General features: G+C 45.4%; 1 protein-coding gene across 1 annotated transcript in view; it reads right to left on the reverse strand.

The window, feature by feature from the left end:
* Positions 1-1,153: 1,153 nt before the first annotated feature.
* The window catches only part of LOC117225551 (uncharacterized), an 86,888-nt gene continuing 67,895 nt past the window's right edge, over positions 1,154-20,146 (reverse strand). Inside the window, exons 5-10 of the mRNA XM_033479213.2 lie at positions 18,991-19,158; positions 16,567-17,682; positions 15,386-15,615; positions 14,401-14,538; positions 12,992-13,265; positions 1,154-9,347 (exon numbers count right to left, since the gene is read on the reverse strand). Of these exons, the coding sequence (XP_033335104.1) occupies positions 9,288-9,347; positions 12,992-13,265; positions 14,401-14,538; positions 15,386-15,615; positions 16,567-17,682; positions 18,991-19,158 (1,986 nt within the window). The 3' untranslated portion in view covers positions 1,154-9,287. The remainder of the gene's footprint in view (positions 9,348-12,991; positions 13,266-14,400; positions 14,539-15,385; positions 15,616-16,566; positions 17,683-18,990; positions 19,159-20,146) is intronic.

Below are 20,146 nucleotides of genomic sequence, written 5' to 3' on the forward strand. Positions count from 1 at the left end.
CGTTAAAAATCTTGATTGAAATTCTGCATTGTGCTGCGACTCTTTAAGATGCAGTATTAACGACTTTTATGGATCATTTTCGTATCGATGTCGATACGGAAGATTACGTCGATACGATGTCGATACGAGCAAATTATGCAAAATTCGTGAGTTTGCTGTGCGAAGAAAAATCGAGATACGAAATCGTTTGAATTATTTTTAAATAATTCGAATCCGATCTTATCGATCCTTTTGTACGTTTTTTAAATCGTCTCCGCGCGTTTCTCTCGCTTCTCGTAACTAGAAAAGTTGACTGCATCAGAGCTGTTCGATCGGCGAATTTCGTGGTTATTATTTGAGACGTCTCTGCATCGTTGTCTGTAAATTTGTGTCATCGGAATGCCGAGTTTACCTACGAAATGCCTCTTCGGACGACGCAGCGCGGCATTGCTAATAATTGTCGGACGCTCCCCCGAAACGAGCTACCGAAATATCGCCCGCGGTTTTCACGCCAGCAGGTATTGTCCCGACGAATGCATGCCTCGCGATGCGTACGTGCGGGCTTACGCTAGTTTCTTGGCACCGTCTTGCCGACCAATTAAACAAACGTACATTGTTACGCAAAGATTCGGGCGATTCTTCCTTGGCAAGGTCTTGGGAACAACGCTGTCGGGATCAGAAGTGCCATTGAACGTGCGTTTCAGTGAATGTTCGCGCGTTCCTCTTCTATGAATCACCATATCGCCACCAGAATTTGATATCTACCCTCGAAAATCGGTGGCGAAGCATTTGGAAATATTATTTGAAAAATTATTACTATTTGGAAGTCGAGATGGCGAAACAAGGCGTCGAAAATAATATCGAGAACAATATCGCAGAGATGCTATGAATCGCTATTCCACTACGGAACACTATCAACGCTCTACTGATTAAAATTGCTAATTAAAATTGCTACGAGTACTCCGCGTTAAAATAATTAAAGCTGTCGAACGAGATCCTGAACGCATCGATCTCGCAGATGGAAGTTTCAAAATATGATTTCTTGAAAAGTACCGTAAATAAAATGTCACCGGATTTGGGACTAATTAATGTAAGATTCGGTGTCCAACTTAACGAGGCTCGATTAAAATGAACTAAAAAGAGGCATCGTGGCTGAGAAAATGATCCAACGTCCTCCTAATCGACATACTTTTAATCTGTCGGCCAATAACAGCTGTTACATCACGTACATAAATACATCCAATACATCGAACCAACGTTTGCAGTTTATCGTTGTGTAATTAACAGAGTTTCTGACGCCGGTCGATCGCTCTACGCCGTCGGAATCGTCTGTTTGGAATGCAACCTGGAAGCGGTGCATCGACGAGTGCATCGGCCATTCGCGTTTATATCGATCCCCTAACGCGAGCTCGAAACACCCTACGTTCGTTCTCCCCTGGCACAACGGTGTCAATTATTTTTCCTTACGTTTCTCTTTGATAATAAAGTGCACGGTATCGCCATATTCTCCCTTCGGAATATTTAATTGAAAAAAATGAGACGAAATTTAACCGATTGCACTACAATTTCTTTTACAATTACTTTGTTTATTATCGTTTTGTTGCTAATAAACTGACGTACGGAAAAGAACATTTATATTTATTATATACGAATTACGTCAATGCTTAAATATTTATAATTGAGAAGTGGAATTTTATTTGGATTTAAAATAGGAATCATAACACTTAGATTTACCCGTTTACACTGTAAACCATTTTAACTTTAAATCCAAAATTGTTTATCTGGTCTACAGCATCTCCATTTTTTATTCAGAGATATAAACAATTTTGATAATGTAAAAATAATATTGGAACGTAATATAAGAATTTTTGGTGGGGTCTCATAACGATTAATTATTATTCTGGATTGTTTAGAAATTAAAACATTGAAAAAATCAATATCCATCGAGTCAACAAATTTATGTAACTTTTGTAAAGGTTAAATTTATAGTAAAAACGATCAATTTCATAATCTTCACATTGTATCCCAGTTTCCTCGCGAAACAACAGTATCGAAAAGCTTGGCACTTGAACAATCCCGGACACCAGGTTAAAAAATAGTTTCGAAAGATCGAGGAACGCGGGGAGATTCAATTACAGCCGGGCCTCTGTCTCCTCTACGCGTTATTTTCGCCCGCAAGGTTCCAGGTTCCATTCGATTCGGTTCTCGGCTCTCTCGTGATCATCATTCTCTCTCTCACACACGCTCTCTCTCTCAAACTCTCTCTCTCTCTCTCTCTCTTTTCGTCTCTTTAGGCACGACCATTGTTGAGGTACGATTTGCAACCACGTTGAATCGGGAAATCGAGGAATCTCTCGGAACAGGCCTGTTTCCAGTTCATACTCGCGAGCCGTAGAAATGGTTTTCAAAAATTTTCGTAGAAACGCTTAGTTACCGCGTGGCTTGAGCAAGGTGATGAATTAAGCAGCGTTCCCACCGACCAACACTTATTATGCGACTTAAAAATCGCATAAAATATGTGGAAATATAGTAAAAAATAGTCACCGTTTGTCCTGAGAGCAAACTACGAGCAGTAATTACGTTTCAAAAGAAACAAGAAGTAAAAGAAGTAAAGACAGTGGGCGTGGCTCAGGCGCTCCCAGTAGGCGTGGCTTAGGCGCTCTCGATTCTCGCGGGGTCGGAGCAGTGCTCCTCGCTTGATCTATACGATTTAAACGATACAAATGAATCGTTCGCGTAATAGTTCGCGATTAAAATGTCGGTAGGTGCGAACACGGGCTTAGAAATCAGCGTTGTAGTCCGCGAAACGAATATTCTGTTCACAGTTTATCTCAGAAAAAACATCGTCGAAAAGTATATAGTTCTTTTACATTTAAGAAGTTCAACGTGGCGCTCGAAAGGCGATTCGTAATTGTACTGTGAAAAAGTCGTGATTAAAATAGAGCAATCTGATATATTTACGCGCGTATGTGTGCACATGTTTATGTATGTATGTATGTATGTATGTATGTATGTATGTGTGTATGTGTGTATTTTTTTAGTGGATCTTTTTGGGGCCGCACCTAATGCACAAGATTAATACTTTCCCGCGTTGGTCTAGTTCGACGAGGAATCTCAGTAGTTCAGCAGAGGTATCTCGAGTTATACGTATTCATAATGCACATTTGGTACTGACGTTTGTGCTTTCTCGGTAACGCGGACCAACCCTATCGAGAAGCCCGGCATCAATTTTCCCCGAAAAGGTTCGATTTATCGCGGAGAAATGAAAGAACAAAGTGACGACAGTGTACGCGGAAATCGGCCGGCCAAGGTCGCAGTGCCCACTCCGCCTCGCGGAGGAAGCTCCTCCCATGCTCTGGCCACGCCTCCTCGCGCGACCGGAGTGGGGGAAGCCTGAGGCAGCTTCGCGCAGCCGATGTGTTCCCCGAGGATTCAATTCATAAGCCTTTTGTGACGGGAGATTAATCAGCAGCTCTGACGGAATGGTTTCATTACGACGATGATTAAAGAGCCCGGTCGCACGCGATTTCATTAACGATTCTCCCCACCCTCCCCTCTCCCGCCCCTCGTTTTACACAACTTCGAGATTAATTATATCGAAACCTGCCGCTCCCGGAAAACGTTGGCTCACCGTGGCAGTCCGTAGCCGGGCACGAAAATTTCAAACTGCTCGCGAGTTCCAGATATCTTCATCTGATTAGCCTTTACAAAGTAATTACGCTCTCGCCGCGTGTCCGCCCGCAAATCCCGCTCTTGGGAGCAAGATAAACGCAAGGATACAGCTCCCAGATGCCTGCGCTCTCTCCCGGACACGTGACAAGGGTCACGGCGGCTAAACGGGAACAAAAATTTGCAACGTTCCTGCGTCTCGAAAGGGTTGCCGTTGTCGACCAGTTGAACAGTATTACCACTTATGTAATTAGACACTACATAATCTCTCTCCGTACTTATCTCTACGAAACGTGTGTCCGTGTGTGTGTATCCGTGTGTGTGTGTGTCCGTGTGTCTGTATACATATATGCAGGGTGTTCGATCGAGCGTGCCAAGGAGAGAATTATACGAGTCAATTTAAAATGAAAATGAAGAATGACGATTCGCTGCGCTGGTCGCTGCAACAAGATCGTTACTTTTGATTTACGTTTTAGATCGGTCTGCAGAATCGTTCCTGAAAATGCTTTCCACGCGATCGAACAGCTTGCGCATAATAATATGGTACACAATAATATATACAGGGTGTCCCACCTACGACCGAACACCGAAATAGTTTCCTCGCGATACAAATGATACGAGAACTGTCTCAAACACATTTTAAATAATTACAATCGTTTGTTAGAAATTCCTTTGGGTCGTCAAACGTTTTCATATTCATGATCAAGCTTAGAAATTGCGAATATTTAACACGTGCTACGCGGTAATAATAAATAGAAGGTGTACGTTCCAGAGAAGAATAATGACAACCTAAAAAGAAATCATAAAACAGTGTTTGAAACATTTGTCGCACCACCGACGAACAGAGGAGGTGGGCGTGTTCCGTCTCGAGTGGGACAGACCGTGTATCCTGTGGAGCTGGTACAGAGTATATCATAAACTTTACAGAGTGACGCTACGTCATAGAAGCATGCGTTAGAAAAATAATGTCTCTGATCAAAAAACAGGAGCAAACAAGCGGCGTGGAGGTGGAGGAGAGAAAAAGATCATCGTTGGTAGGCCCCGCGAAGTCACCGAGCCAGTCGTGACACAGGTTAGTGTCGGTGGAGGGGATCGGGGGCGTGGCCTGTGACCTCGCGGAGGAGGTAAAAAGTAAATCCGACGGTGACAGGGTCGCAAGTGTTCCGGATTAGATAGGAGATGGCGTATATACCCTGTTGATGCGGGAAAGCTCTCGGGACGGGTGTTAGAAGCTGTTGTCAGAACAGAGTGTTAGGAGAAACAAGAGGCGATAGAAAGATCGACAAGAAACCGGGTCCCCGCCTCCACACCGCGCGCGGAACCTTACCTTCTCGGTTCTCCTCGAATTGCTTATTCAATTGGACGTCGTTAGGTTACTGCGCTTAATTAATGGACGTAGACACCGAGTGCTGGGCTTCGAAATCAATTTCTGTGCGTGCGTGGTCGTGCGTGCTCTCGACAGTCGTCTCGACTCGAGGGGCGTGGCAACGGAAAATGGCGGCGGGACTCGGAAAGGGGCGTGTTATTTACACGGCTGCCGGGGGAACTGGCCGCGTTCAAGCGCGATGGGAGTGTTCAAAGCGGATCCTGTGCGAACGTGTCGCGCACACTTTCTTGCACTTTTCTCGCACTTTCCTCGCACTTGCGCCACCTTCACTGCCGATGTCGCGACCCTTTCACTCGTATGCGACGGATACTTTTTAGGAATCGATACGATACCGAATCCACGGCGCTTCGAAACTTTTCAGAGAATTTTATAGGACAGCTTTTGAGAGACGAATATATTGTTCCGAGAAAAAGAATCATCAGTGTTCGCGTATTTGATTTTTCTTCAGGCACAGAAATTCAGGTCAGTTTTTCCTCGTTGGCGTCTCCGTCAGTCTCCACCTCGGCGCGTCGAACGCCACGCCCACCGACTCCGCCCACCGGCGCGCCAGCCAATAGGAATCGGTATCACGCTTTCTGTCCCGAGTCTCGCGCGAGACTAACGAGGAAAATCGAACCGGAGATCAACTGAACGCCGTCGTCGATGTCTCGAGTACAGAGGATCATCGAAACGATCGCGACATCGGCAGATGGATCGCAATTAACGTGCTCGATCCGAGGGCATGGTAAACCTTCGTTCACCGTTCGGCTACGTCTATTGTGCTTCCCATAAAAAAATAATTTCGTCTGTCTCTGACAAGAAGGCGTGAAGAACGTCGCTCGTTTCGTTCGATGCCGAAATTCGGCTTAACCCTTTCGGCCTCGTTAGGCGTCGTCATCTCTCGTTCCGCTCGATCGATATAAGTTACTCTTTACGAAGCCTAGTCACGGAGATGCTCCTCGTTTGTGTGTGTTTTTTCCCTAGATTTTTCTGTTTAAAACTTCAAGATTCTACGCCGGAAGGATTAACTGTCTATCGATCCGCATGCCGCGGTTCGTCGTCTACGCGTATAGATGTACGCAGTGGCTAAATAACAATCTACGACCAGGTACAAGTTCTGCTTCGCTAATTCACATCTTGAGAAGTCGGAAAGAGTCGCGGGAGTCTACGGACGAGGCTGCGGAACGGATTTTTTTTTCAGGGGAGCTCGCTAAGTCGATCCTTTTTGCCGTATTTTACCGAACACAGGCCACTGAACCACGTTTGTTCCTCCGGTGACTCACCGTGACACACTGTTTGCGGATTCAATCTTTCGAAATTTCTGAGTCATCCTTGCCTCCCGCATTGTTCGGCTCCATTGTCCGGGCACCAATTTTTCTTGGCCGCTCTTTTTGTCATCGCGGCCGACAAAAGGAGCTTCTATTATTAGACACGTTCTTTGAATTTCGCGCGAGATATCTAGGCTCCTTAATTAATCGCATTTGTCGCGAGATTCTCGAGCATCGTGCTATCAATGCCAGACGTTTCTTAGCGCATTCGAAAATCATGAGAAAATTCCAGTAACATTGAAAGCATTCGAACCGATACGGTAGAAGTGGCATTTCTTCTTAATTTTTATTTCTTTATATCGTAAGGTAATCATTTAAAACAAATGAACACGAAATCTTTTATTCATTAATTCCTATAAAATTTCACAGCGGTGAAATCGAATTCTATTTCAGCTTTGTATAGCAAGATCGCAATTTCTGCAAACTTTCAGAAAAATCTTCCGAGTGCTAAGGGTTAATATTTCGAACGATGAAGTATTGCCGGAAAAAATATCGTAATTTCTCATCAATTTATCCGTATGACAAGTTTCCACGAAATTTTACAAAAATTTGTACACAAAAATCGACGTTAACCTAAATATTCTTTAAAAAATCAGTACCAAACGAAGGACTGAATTTTGAACGACCCCGAATATCCTCTCAGGAATCAAAAAGTGTAACTGCGATACAGAAAACGATCTGTGCAACGTGTCATGATTATTTTTATCGGACGGAAATCCATCCGGACTCGGTTAGAAAATTCGAAGCGGATCGAACCCGCCACGTGCGCAAACAGCACCGAGGACCATAAACAGCGTTCGCCTAATCCACCGAATTAGCTTGCCGTCATGACCCTTGCCCCGCAGCCTCGCGGCTAGTCTGGCTGGTGTACCGGCGAGACTAAAGTGTCGATCTGAAAATATTTTTCTTCTCGACCTGCCAAACAACGGTTCCGGTCTCTGTTCCCGTCGAGGGCCGGCCACGACGTATAAACCGCGAGAACCGTGGCCGTCCGCTCGTCTAAACCTTGTCCGCGCACACACACGCACCCAGAATGAGGATGGTGTATCTCGACGCGTTGTTGTTGTTCGATCGACCGATCCGAGGAGCGCTGGCGCGCGAACACGCGTGCATGGTCCGGCACGCGGGAAGCACCGTGTCCGAGGGTGGTCGTCTTTGGCACGGTCCCGGAATGATCACCGTGATCACCGGTCGACGACGAGCCTTTTCAATTAAACGCACGATCTCCGGGACCCCGGGAACGCGCGAACATCTGGGCCGGCTTGGCCGGCGGAACGTGGAGCGCAGAGAAGTCTGCGGGGCTGCGTCGCGAGTTCACCCTGGATCGTCGAGCGAGCTCGCTCTCTACTGTATTTCTTCTTTTCTTTTTTTTTTGTCTTTTTTCTCGAGCAAAATCGAGACTTCCTTTTATCGAGTAAATAAGCACGCTGTACAAGCAGCCTCGGTTACAAGGAACACAACGTGACACCCTGCGACAGACATTGAACTCTATGAACACTAGATACACTGCGACACGGTACGACGAACAAGTTAAACTACCTTCGCCGGTGGACGGGGACGGTACTTAGGATTTATCGGCGGATTTCTTCTAGTATATAGTAAGTCCTGTCGTCGGGACGTTCGTGATAAGGAATGATACTTTACCAGCCTCCGGGCAAATGCCGCGTACGTTCGCGCGTTAGGTACGAAGCTTCTGAAAAATAAAGCGTTTATCGGAGACGATGTCGTTAGGCGACAGAAATCACGCGATCCTTCGACCGTGTTCTTGTTAATAAATGCGGATCCTTCACGATCCTTCGCGATTCTTTAGATCCTTTACGATCCTTTGGCTTTGTTGTATAAAGTTACCGGATGCGAGGCATGAATTTATTTAGGCTGTTCGAGAGTCCCGAGAATATTGAAGAGATGAAAGGGATAACACGTTTCTTTGTGGACTTCGCGGATCCGTTCTTTGTACGCGTTTTTGCCTTTAAGCGAAGATCGCTTTTGTAACATCGTGGGTTGCTTTGTCGCGTAGGATCACTTCAAGTATCACAGGAATTCACGTAGACTGTCAAAGAGATCGAACGTATGTTCATCGGCATAAAAGAGTAACAACTTTCTCCTTGAATCTCGTAGGCTCGCAATTGTAGATTTACATTTACGATTGTACTCAAAATGAATATTCGCGAGATAACGTTAGATAATGTATCTTATAAATAGACCGAGGATTTTATGTGTTTATGAGAAAAACGAGCGTAGATCGAATGCGAGATGGTTAAATCATTCGAAGAACTTCGCCGATACCCTTGCATTATTTTCAGCTAATTAAAGTTACGATAGCATGAAATAAATGTCAACGTGGCTCCCGCATCTTACGACTAGATCACGGATCTTTATGCAAAATAAAAATTGTCTTCGTCCATTATATAATTACAAGTTACGTAAAAAAGTATTTATTCTTTTAACAACGTTGATACAGTGAAAGTAAATGCAATAGTATTCGTAATTTCTCTTCTGTCTTCGATAGCCTCGTTTATCCATTCTTTTTGCTATAAATGCATAAAAGTCCGCAGTCCAACTGTAAAAGTTCATTCGCGAAGACTCGAACCAACGAACGAACCGTCACGAAGCGTCGAAATAATCGCGGAGAAACGAAATGTCTAGAAAAAATCTATAAAATCGTACGACTACGTCCACCTAAGCCCGTCCACCAGCGTTCAACCTTAGCCTAAGTTATCCTCGCTAAACGACTCCCGGACACCGCACTGCCGTATACCGGAGTGCCCTAACCGTCTCGGAGAACGTCCCCTAAAGTTTCCGCCGCCGCTCGAGCATCCAGGGTGAGACCGCGTGCCGGGTTTCTCGGCCAGGAGAGTGAAAACACGCGAGGAAAACGCGACTTGAGCTTCTCGCCACCTCCCGCCAAATCGCAGTGTGTACATATTTGATTATAATACTTATACTCATAGGGTTGCGCGGCCCTTCGACGTTGCGGCGAAGGCGGGGACCGTCCGGCCTGCGTCCTGGGATGGCATGCACAGAACACAGCACAAAATGCCACACAGTTACACAGACAGACAAAATCGACAGAGAAGAGAAAAGATACAGATACAGAAAGGGAACAAAATATTCTTGGTTGGTCTGGATTGATTTCTTTTTTTTTCGGTCGGGACATGGTCGAGAGATGATCAGTTAACGTGTGTGTGTGTGTGTTCGTGTGTGTGCGTGTACGTGTGTGTATGCGAGGAGATCGTTTAGGTTCAGGTGGTCGTTTTGGTTTGCGTCGAGCCTGCTGCTTCTGTGAAACGACGATCTGCGAGGACACCGACGACCGGTCGAAATCGCTCCTCCAGCTCGGGCTAACTCTTGTCGATCGTTCAAGAAGAACCGGAAGTGCATGGCTAAGTCTCTTGGTCGCTAGCTAGCAACTACCGCGCAACTATACTGACAAGGCTCGCCGTCGGAGCGACATTCATGAAACTTGCAGTCGGATAGAATTCGATGAAGCATTCGACGTGGATTTAGTATAGTTGTCGTTCTTTTATGTTCTCGGGTGGAAACACAACCCTCAAAGTTGGAACTGGGCATAGCAGACTCTTTAACTCTGTCAGTCTCGTCGCACGCAATTAGAACGCGGATTTTATATATTTATAACAGAAGTGAATAGGTGAAATACACAAAGACGCTAAACTTATTACCAGACCGCGGATCTTTGGGCAAGATAAAAATTGTTTAACAATCTCAAGATTCGTGTTCTTATATTCCTTTAATCTGTCTGCTATTTCACAGTTTGCTATTTCAATATTTATTACAGTCATTAAGATATCATATATCATATTTCTTATACTAACTTATATTTCTTATATTTCGCGAATCTTTGGGCAAGATAAAAATTGTTTAACAATCTCAAGATTCGTGCTCTTATATTTCTTTAATTTGTCTGCTATTTTAGTCTGCTATTTCAATATTTATTACAGTTATTAAGATATCATATATTATATTTCATTGCATCATATTACATTAATTAGAAGAAGAGAGACATTCTCGTCTAGCTTATATTTCTTATATTTCGCGGATAAAGATCCAAAGGGACAAGATAAAAATTGTTTAACAATCTCAAGATTCGTGTCCTTATATTCCTTTAATCTGTCTGCTATTTTAGTCTGCTATTTCAATATTTATTATAGTCATTAAGATATCATATATTATATTTCATTGCATCGTATTACATTAATTAGTAGAGGAGAGACATTCTCGTCTAACTTATGCTTCTTATATTTCTAATATTTCTAGTCATAATATATCAAAAAATTCCCAACATCGTTTGTTGCAAGAAATGAAAGTAGCGAGCAAATTTAAAATTCTTTGTACAAAATCAAAATTGTCTCAAAATCGATTGCAAGAAACTGGAGTTAAAAAATCATGAGAGAGAGAAGTATGGTGTTCCAAGTACAAACAACTAAATGCTAACAACGCATTTCTGTAGAATACTGCCAAGGGTCTGAGTATTGCAAGTTTCATCGAGATTCGATCACTCGGACGGCGCCTCATGCGAAGCGAAACGTAACTCGACGGCTAAAGGGGTTTTTGCTCAGAGAAAAAATCGTACTATGGCTAATTAGCAGGCAGAATGAAGCGACCGATCGGAAGTTACTTCGGTGGCAATCGTCTACGGAACCGTTGTATCGATTAACCCATTTGCATCCGCAAGCGGAATCTATCCGCGCTCGATGATTCTCCAACTGTCACCGATTGGTTAACCGTTTCGAACATTAATGAACTATTTTCAAGACTAGTCGCTGGATCAGTTGCTTCTAGATCCTCTAAGATCGGTTGCTGGATCGGTTAACTATTTCTAAGATTAGCTATGACTAGGCTAATTGACCACTTCTAAGATCAGTCGCTAGATCAATTAACCACTTCTACGATTTTTTATTAGCATCGGTTGGCCATCACCGCGACGGATAATTGCGCCGTCCACGTTTACCGCGACAAAATCGTGGACAAGTTCGCGTCGCGCTCCCACGATCGGCGATAATTGGCGATAATACGCGCGCGGATTATTCCGGCTGCGGATGCGAACGGGTTAAACGGTCTACGTGGCTACGTGGATCGGCGATGTTCTCTCTACACGGAATTCTCGGAACTCGGTTCAAGGCGGTTACGTCGGCTCGATGGCATTTCCTTTTCGCGAGGAAACGCTGCCAGGCTATAAACCGCCGGTGATGCGCGGGCCACGCGTGAATGAACGAGTAACAGCGAACGATTGTTATCCTGTTTGACGGGCCGCGGTATTTCCGAGCGATCCTCCCCGGAAGAAGCGTCTCGTTTGCACCGAGTCACGCCGACGAGTCCACGTTTTCGACGAAACCGGCCGCGGTACAATCTTTCATGCCCGGAGAATTCGTGAGTCGGGGGGGAGTTCGATGAAGAGAGTGAGAAACGCCTAAATGATGCACTAAGAGGGAGATTCGGCCGGGAAACGCACCTTGGCTCTTCCTCCTCTTGGATCTCTTTCTCGACGAATTTTCACACGTACGATAATCTGGCACGCTCGCGAAACAGTCGGCCGGTTTTCGCATTTCTCCGGATCGTTCCGTTCCGTGTAATTTGCATAAACATTTATTTCGCGACGATACGCGCGGCCGGAAGGTTAGCGATAAGGAAACAATGTCGAAGGTCTCGTTCTTAAACGTTGTTAAACTTCGCGCGCGAATGCATATTTCGTAACGTTACGAAAGCTCGTAGATCGTTGGTATATTTTTCGCGAAGATTATTGTTGCGTGGTACGCGGCTGCGTGATCTTATTTCTGCACGAGATGCTGTCACATATTTTTAATTGGTCCGCCTTCGTACATTTGTAACATCAGTGATCTTTCAGTAATTGTTATAGCACTATATTTAAAAGACATACGATATGGACGGATTGGATATTATCGTTACAAAAATGCAGTTTACCGTATTTAAAATTGTTTAAACAAATGCAAGATGTAACGCTGATTTCAGTTAAATCGACAACGAAAGCTGTATTAACCGCTGAAGTGACAGGTCCGCGACATTCGGAATTGATTGAAAATTGAATCGTCTTCGAAACGAACATTTTGCGCGCCATTTTATTTCAACTATCTCTTAACTTCTCATCGAATACGAAAACTACGTCGCTTAACAACCGGGTTCGCAAATTTCACGAGTCATTTAAAAAGTTAACAATTTATTCACAACCTCCTTTCCTAAGACACGAGTTGGATAAAAAGCAGACGCTACCATTTCTACAATAATAATATCCATTATAGTGATAGGATATTTTATAATATCCATTATAGAAATATAAAATTGATTCAGACTGTACGATCGAGATCCAAGGGATCCAAGAGATCCAAGGCAGTTTCCCAAGCCTCGTGAGGCATGTGCCAGGACGACGGTGTCGCGTGACAAATAGGAATATAAATGTAATAATAATAATAATAATAATACTAATAATAATAGTAATAATAATAATAATATTATTATTAATAATAATGATAATAGTAATAATAATAATAATAATAGTAATAATAATGATAATAATGATAATAAGAATAATAATAATAATGATAATAATAATAATAGTAATAGTAATAATAATATCTATACGATGGTGGTAAATCACGAGAAAAGGATTACTCACCTTCGGCCCTCCGCCCCCGCCGCCACCGCCTCCGCCTCCGCCGCCGCCAACGGATGCGGTTGGACCGCGTCCGGGAGCGACGTAGAGGCTTTCGGTGCGCTTAGGCTGTCCCTGGCTCGGTAGAATGTCCTGTCCAAGGCCACGATTCTTCAGCAGAGCGCCCTCGAACTGACCGGAAGTCGAGGCGGCGTACGTCGGCGTCGCGGTGCCGCTGCCCACCACAGATCCGTTCAAAGGCGTGCCTGATCGGATCACGCTCGGTGCTCTCGTTGATCTGCAGCAAACATTGTTCTCTTACCATCTCTAAATCACACACAGCCTCGTTGTTGTTTTACTATCTGCGAAACGTTCGTCTAGAGAACAATGAATCCCTGAAAATTACGAGACGTTGTCCAAAAAATCTGGCATCTTTTAATCACAACCTCGTCGTCTTATCATTTAATCCAGTTTAGAATGACAGCAGGCAATTCTGTGGCTAGAAAAGTGTCAGCGTTTAGAAATTTAGGGTTGATTAGGGTTGGTTTTCCTAATACCTTGTAATAACGACTTCATCGTCGTATTGTGTAGGAAGTGTTTGGCTAGGAAAGTAGCGATTCTTAGAAATTCAGGAATGATGTCCAACATTTATTATTTTTTAATCTCAACGTCATTGTCTAATCATTTAATCTAGCCTACAGGGTGTCACAAAAATGTCTCGCCATTAGGAAATGGGGGATCCTTGAGGTCATTTGAAGCAACTTTTTCCTCAGCGGAAATGCAATCCGCCGCTTTGTTTACGAGTTATTAACGAAAAACAGTGGCCAATGAGTGCCGCGAGAATTTGTTGGCTGTCTCGCGCCAGTCGAGCTTGCTTCTTATTGGTCAGTGTTTTTTGGCAATAACTAGTAAACGAAGCCGCGGATTGCATTTTCGCTAAGGAAAAAGTTACTTGAAATGACATCAAGGATCCCCCATTTCCTAATGGCGAGACATTTTTGCGACACCCTGTATATCGACAGCACCGAATCCTGTCGCTTGAAAAGTATCAACCCTTAGAAATTCAAGGACGGTCCCTAGAAGCACCTAACCTCTCTCAATCGCATATTATCTACCAAATATTTGCTTAGAAAATTATCAATCTCAGAAATTTTTGAATGGTTCCTAGTGTCGCCTAACCTCTTCTCAACGACAACTCCATCGTCTTACCACGAAATTCAACGATAACTGAAAATCCAAGCAAAGATCCTCGTGACAAAGTAAAAGCGAGCGCCCCTCCATTTTTTTCGAGATCCAAATCGACGAACAAAAATGCGACCTCTGTTATGTATCATAGTTGACATACTTGCAGGATATTTTCGTAAAGATTTCGCCACGGTTTCGAGTGAATAATGGAGGCAGTTTTCAGAGCGGATTGGGAACAGTTTAGTCACCTGTCGAGCATATCCTGGGGCGGGTTCGTGATGGTTTTATCGACGGACGGCTGCCTCGATCCAGTCAACCGGGAATGCGCTCTAGCGTAACGATCCACGGAACTATCGCGGCTGGGCGGCCTCTTGTAATGATCTAGTCTGTAAAACGATCGAGCGGAACCGGCTGAATTAAAATCAGGTCGCCGCGATTCGAAAATCCTCCGCTAATTGTACAAGCAGATAACGTAATCTCGGCTCTAGATCGCAGAACTTCAGGCATTCGTGACACTGGACACGTTCGCTACGTTTCGTATGCCCCGACAATCGTTACGTGCATCGTACGTTTCTTTTCATAGTGATTGCAGGCTTGCTCGAAATGTCTGCGTGATTACGAAACGCTTCGCGAGATCAATAGACTGTGAATAATTATCGAGTAATTATCGAACGAAAAAGATTTGACAGATTCGAGCCTTTCAGGACGAATGTCGATATATTAACGGCATTTGATCGTGTACAGAACAAAAGGTTACGATATATCGTTCAATTTTCTAATTATTTCACACACACACACACAGATTTTCATATAGAATTCAGTTCTCTGCAGGAACTATTGTTAGCACTTTCAAGAATAGCAAAAAGAACGATAAATAACGACACAGTGAACCGAAACAATGATCGGAAATCCAATATTTCTCAACTTATTTCGAACGTCTCGAAGGTGTCAATCCGGAAATAGAACTTCCGTACCAGTGCAAAATGCATAAACTTCCGCGGTCCAGTTTAGCGCATGCTTCTTGAAATAAGATAGCGATAATGTTCGATGGTTAACGAGCTCCTATGAAGCTGACAAATATTTTGCGACAAATCCCGAGCCGGTGGCTAGATATCTGGTCGACCGATAACGCTACGCGTGTGCAGGCTGTGCTTTTTACGGGCTCGCGGTTAAATTTATCTGCCGTTCCGAAACCGAAAATATTTTTCTGCGCTCGATAGAGAAGGTCGGGACCTGTCGTTCAGAGTTTGGCCAATAGTCTCGGGTCGATCTTGCGGGGTCAAGACCCTGCTGTTTCTTCGTATACTCGTCGAACTCGGTGGTCGTTGCGGGTCCCCGATCCCGTCGGGCTGATACTGCTGCGGAACCTGCGTTTGCTGAGGCGGTGGCGGCTGTTGCCCGTACAACTGCTGCGAGCCGTACTGGCTCATCTGACCAGGCCCGTACTGATTCGGTAGTGTCATCTGGAACAGATCCGATGGAATCAGTCCCATCGCCCGACTCGCCGCAGCGATCGCGCAGCATCCTCAAAAGCAATCTTCGTTAACCAATCGGAAATAGTTAGCCACTTTTTGGGGTGCTGGGCGTGCGTCAGTGTGGACGTCTTGGTTGGATCAATCGTGGTCAGTAGGATGACAAAGATCACCACCAGATTACCAATGGAAAACGAAACCCGACAGCCGTCTGATTGGACGATTATTATGGGGCTTCTTACGGGGGAACACATCCAAGTGTAACGCGCCGATTTCAATGATATTTTAGTACGGTGTAGTTTGCTGAAAATTATTTCGCACGTGTTTTCATCTGCATCGATTGTCAAGGGGTGAAAACAGCTCTCCAAAGTCGACGATAAAATGAGGGTGTAGAGTAATTATTTTTCTTTTAAATTGTGCATCTTTTTTTATCGAAAACACGTTTCCCCTGTTTTAGTACAAACATCGCGCACGCGAGTTTACATGAAAATGGATAAACAAATTATTAAACGAAACTGAAAAGGGAGATTTATTTCTTAAATATTCAACAAGGAAGCTTCTCCGGAATATTCTAGTCTAAATTTGTCGACGGAAGTACACAATTTATCTCGAAAAATTTACCTCCTCGTTTACCCTCGACTTTGGCAGTTGTTTCAACAAAAACCAACAGATAACGGATGAACAAAACTACGCGTCAAACAGTTTTTCAACAAACTATATATCATAATAAAGTATCATCAGGCCTATGGGAACTTCCGCAGATCTTCGACGAAGCGAGAGTATCAGTATCTTCGACCGTCTGCGCGAAGACCCTTAGCCTAATCGCGACTCCTCGGCGCGAAGGAGAAGTTCGCCGAGGAAAGCGAGCGATACGATTTGGATTAGACAAACAAACCGCTTGATCAAACAGCACCCACGGGCAAGCAGTCTAGAGTAGATCACCTGCTGATTGGGATATGCCTGGACATTCTGGTAGCCTTGGGGGCTAGCCATCTGCTGCTGATAAGAGTACGGGTCGGCCTGTGGCGGGCTGATCGGTTGGTACTGCGGCTGACCGTACGGACTACCCTGAACAGGAAACTGAGATTGCGGGAGGAACGGGCCTCCGGGGTACTGGCCCGGCTGCTGATACTGATTCGGTAAACTGTTAGGGTACTGGCCCTGCGGCACGAGATTCTGGGGCATCTGCGGCGGGAACTGTGTTTGGTAAAGGTTCTGGCCGCTCAGGGTAGTCTGGTTCAGCTGGCTCAGCGGCAACTGGTTCACCAGTTGCGCGGGAGTCACCTGGGTGGGTATCTGATTCTGGGTGAGCTGGTTCTGCGGCAGCGGGTTCTGGCTCTGCGGCAGCTGGTTCGCCAGCAGAGGGTTCTGCGGCAGCTGGTTCTGCTTCATGCTGGCCCGCCTGATCGACTGCATCATGTTGCTGACGGTGGACGTGCTGGTGGTCGACGTGGGCTCTATGGACGAGATCGGGCTCTTCGTGGGAGCTTGGAGACCGGGCTGGTCCACGCTGCCCGCCTTCTGCAGGATGCTCTTCCTCGGAACGCTGTCCTGCGGGGGCGGCACGTACTTCGGGATCTCCCTGGTCCGTAACCTCTCCAGCCCCGGCTGCCGGAAGTCCGGCGCGAACTGCTTGGCAGTCTGCTGCGCCAGCTCCGAGTCCTCTCTCGCGTGCTGAGCCGCGATGTCCGCCAATTCCGCTCGGCCGCGCGCCGCCGCCGCACGCGAGATCGCGATGTCCGCTTTCTGAAGCGCGATCTTGCTCGCCCGCTGGGCCGCGTTCACCGCCGCCTCTATCCTCTCGCGGAACTTCGCCGACCTGATCAGGAACAGGTGCTTCTTCTTCTGGCTGCTGATCAGCACGTTGTTCTTGTACTTGCCCTCCTCCTTCGTCCCGTCGCGGAACGTCGTCACGCCGTAGCCGTACTTCCGGTTGTTGAACCACTCGCCCTCGTACCGGAGACCGTCGCTACGCTCCGATATCCCGAACCCTGTCCGCTTGTCGTTCTTCCATTCGCCCAGGTAGGTCTCCGTCACCGAGGCGTCCATCTGCTCGTCCTGCAATCCGAATTAGTCCGGTTAGAAAAGCTGCCGCGGTTCGCTCGCGGAGCTCGTTCGAGGGTTGGTAATATGCGACTGGTGCTATGCTGGGGCAAGATGTCGATTTACTGTGGGGTCGCGTCGATTCTCGTCGGGCTTCAAACAGGGTCAAACCTCGAACTGGTGGAGACTCGGTTCGATAAAGGGTTCGTGTACATCGTGCTACGTTCGGACGAGAGGTTGATTCCGATTATCGAAGTTGAATATCAATGATTTTTAGTTTACTTCGGCGGGCTTCAAACGGGGTCAAATCTCGTCGGGCTTCAAACAGGGTCAAACCTCGAACTGGTGGAGGCTCGGTTCGATAAAGGGTTCGTGTACATCGTGCTACGTTCGGACGAGAGGTTGATTCCGATTATCGAAGTTGAATATCAATGATTTTTTAGTTTACTTCGGCGGGCTTCAAACGGGGTCAAACCTCGAACCGTGTTGATTCGGTTTAATTATAGGTTCATGTACATCGTGCGGCGTTCGGGTTGATTCTATTTACTGTGTTCGAATTCGTGATTGAGACTATTTTAGGGGGCTTCGAATGGGGTCAAACTTCGAACTGTATAGATTTGGTTCGATACGGGTTCACGTACATTGTGCCGCGTCGAGCGAAAGGTTGATTCTTATTGCTTCGTTTCGATTAATTCTTGTCGGTCACAGCTCGAACCGAATAGATTTGTGTGTTCGTGTGCATCGTGCCACGTTCGGGCAACAGGTTGATTCTTTTTACAGTGTTCGAATCGACGACCGGTTTCGTTGGATTTCAAACAGGGTCAAACCTCGAGCCACGCGGATTCGATCGTGCGCATCGATTTACAAGAACGGGGCTTGGAATTTCGTCGGACTGCGAACAAAGTCGGATCTATAACTAAGTTTGATCAAGCTTGAATCGGGCTTGTTCATTTAACAATGGACTCTCCGCTGAGTGGAAAATGAAGTTGCGCTTCAACCGGCGTAAGTTTGATCGAGTTTGAAGCAGACAGGCTCATTCGGAAGCGCAAGAATCGACGTCGGGCAATTTACTACGGACTCTACCGAGGGACGTAATCGCATCGAAAATTTAATAACGCTTGCGCCGGTAATGGGCTCGCGCCCTTTCAGGATTATCCGTTTCTTCGGGGCCGTTATTTTTAATCCGACTTAAGCTAATATCTTTTATTCTCCGCCCACGGATCATTTTTCAGTCCTTCTCCCCTGCGCAACGATCCTCCGATGCGCATCCACGAGAGCGATCGCAACGGCTACGGATCTCGAGATTGTACAATGGCAACGCACCTCGATGACAAAGGACGCGTTGCTGTCCGTGTGAACGGATGCAGATGCTTGACTCTGCGAGCTCTCTGTCGACATCCATGACGCCGAGCTAACGTTGCTTCTAATACTGCCACCGGTGCCGCGTTTCTCCAAGTCACCTGTGCTCCTCTGTTTTCGAATTTTCAGTCCCTGCAATTACAGTTTCGCTGTAATGAGCGTGGCCTCGTTGATTCTACCGGGACAACGAGACATTACAGGCCCGGGGAAAAAAAACAAACAAAGAAAGCTGTTTCTTTTTGACGTGACGGCAAGCGAGACAAATGTTATCTATGGTACGTCGATGTTGAATCATGTTGAACCACCGATATTACTCTACTCGATTTAGTTTCCGAAGTTTGATGAAGTTTGAGAAGTGGATGAATGCCAAGTGAAAGGAAAAGTGCAGACATCGAAGTATCAAGATTAAGAAACGGTAACCTCGATGGAAAGCGGCGGTCAGAGAAATTATCTCCTCGCGAAAGCAACCCTCTCGATGTTCGGAATTTCTAATTTTATTTCAACGCTGGCAGTTCCGAGTTAATTTTAGGGGTAGATTTCACCCCTCGAGCAAAGAATATAGTCGAACGCGGGCAAGAATAGCCAACATTGAATCTCCCGTGCATTTGGAAGAACTACTGTCTAACTCGATACATTCTTAAAAATTTCTTGCAGCGTTGTAAGTGCTATTAAATGATTATGAATTGAACTTTCGCTTCAGTCTTAATAATCATGAAACAGGAAAATCTTAAATAACTTTTTGCTAGGAATCTTGAAGAGAATATGAAATAACTAAAATAATAATTTTGCTCTAGTAATCCTAAACAGAGATGGTTAAACGCATCTCAGTGTTATTATTGAAATAAATTGAGTTATAAATTAGACTCCACCTTTGGCTATTGTCCTGCAAATACAGTGTCCCAAAAATGTCTCGCAATCCGAAAGTGGCGAGTTCCTCAGGTCATTTGAAGCAACTTTTTCCTTTACAAAAATTTTTTCCGAGGCACCCTTAACGAGTTATTAACGAAAAACAGTGACCAATGAGAGGCGAGAACTCAGCTGGCGCGAGGCGACCGAGCCAATGAACGGAACTGGGCTGCGCGCGCTGGTTGACCGGACCGCCTCGCGTCAGCCGTACTCG

The sequence above is a fragment of the Megalopta genalis genome, chromosome 2, assembly GCF_051020955.1.
Source record: "Megalopta genalis isolate 19385.01 chromosome 2, iyMegGena1_principal, whole genome shotgun sequence".
In the NCBI taxonomy this organism is placed as follows: Eukaryota; Metazoa; Arthropoda; class Insecta; order Hymenoptera; family Halictidae; genus Megalopta; species Megalopta genalis.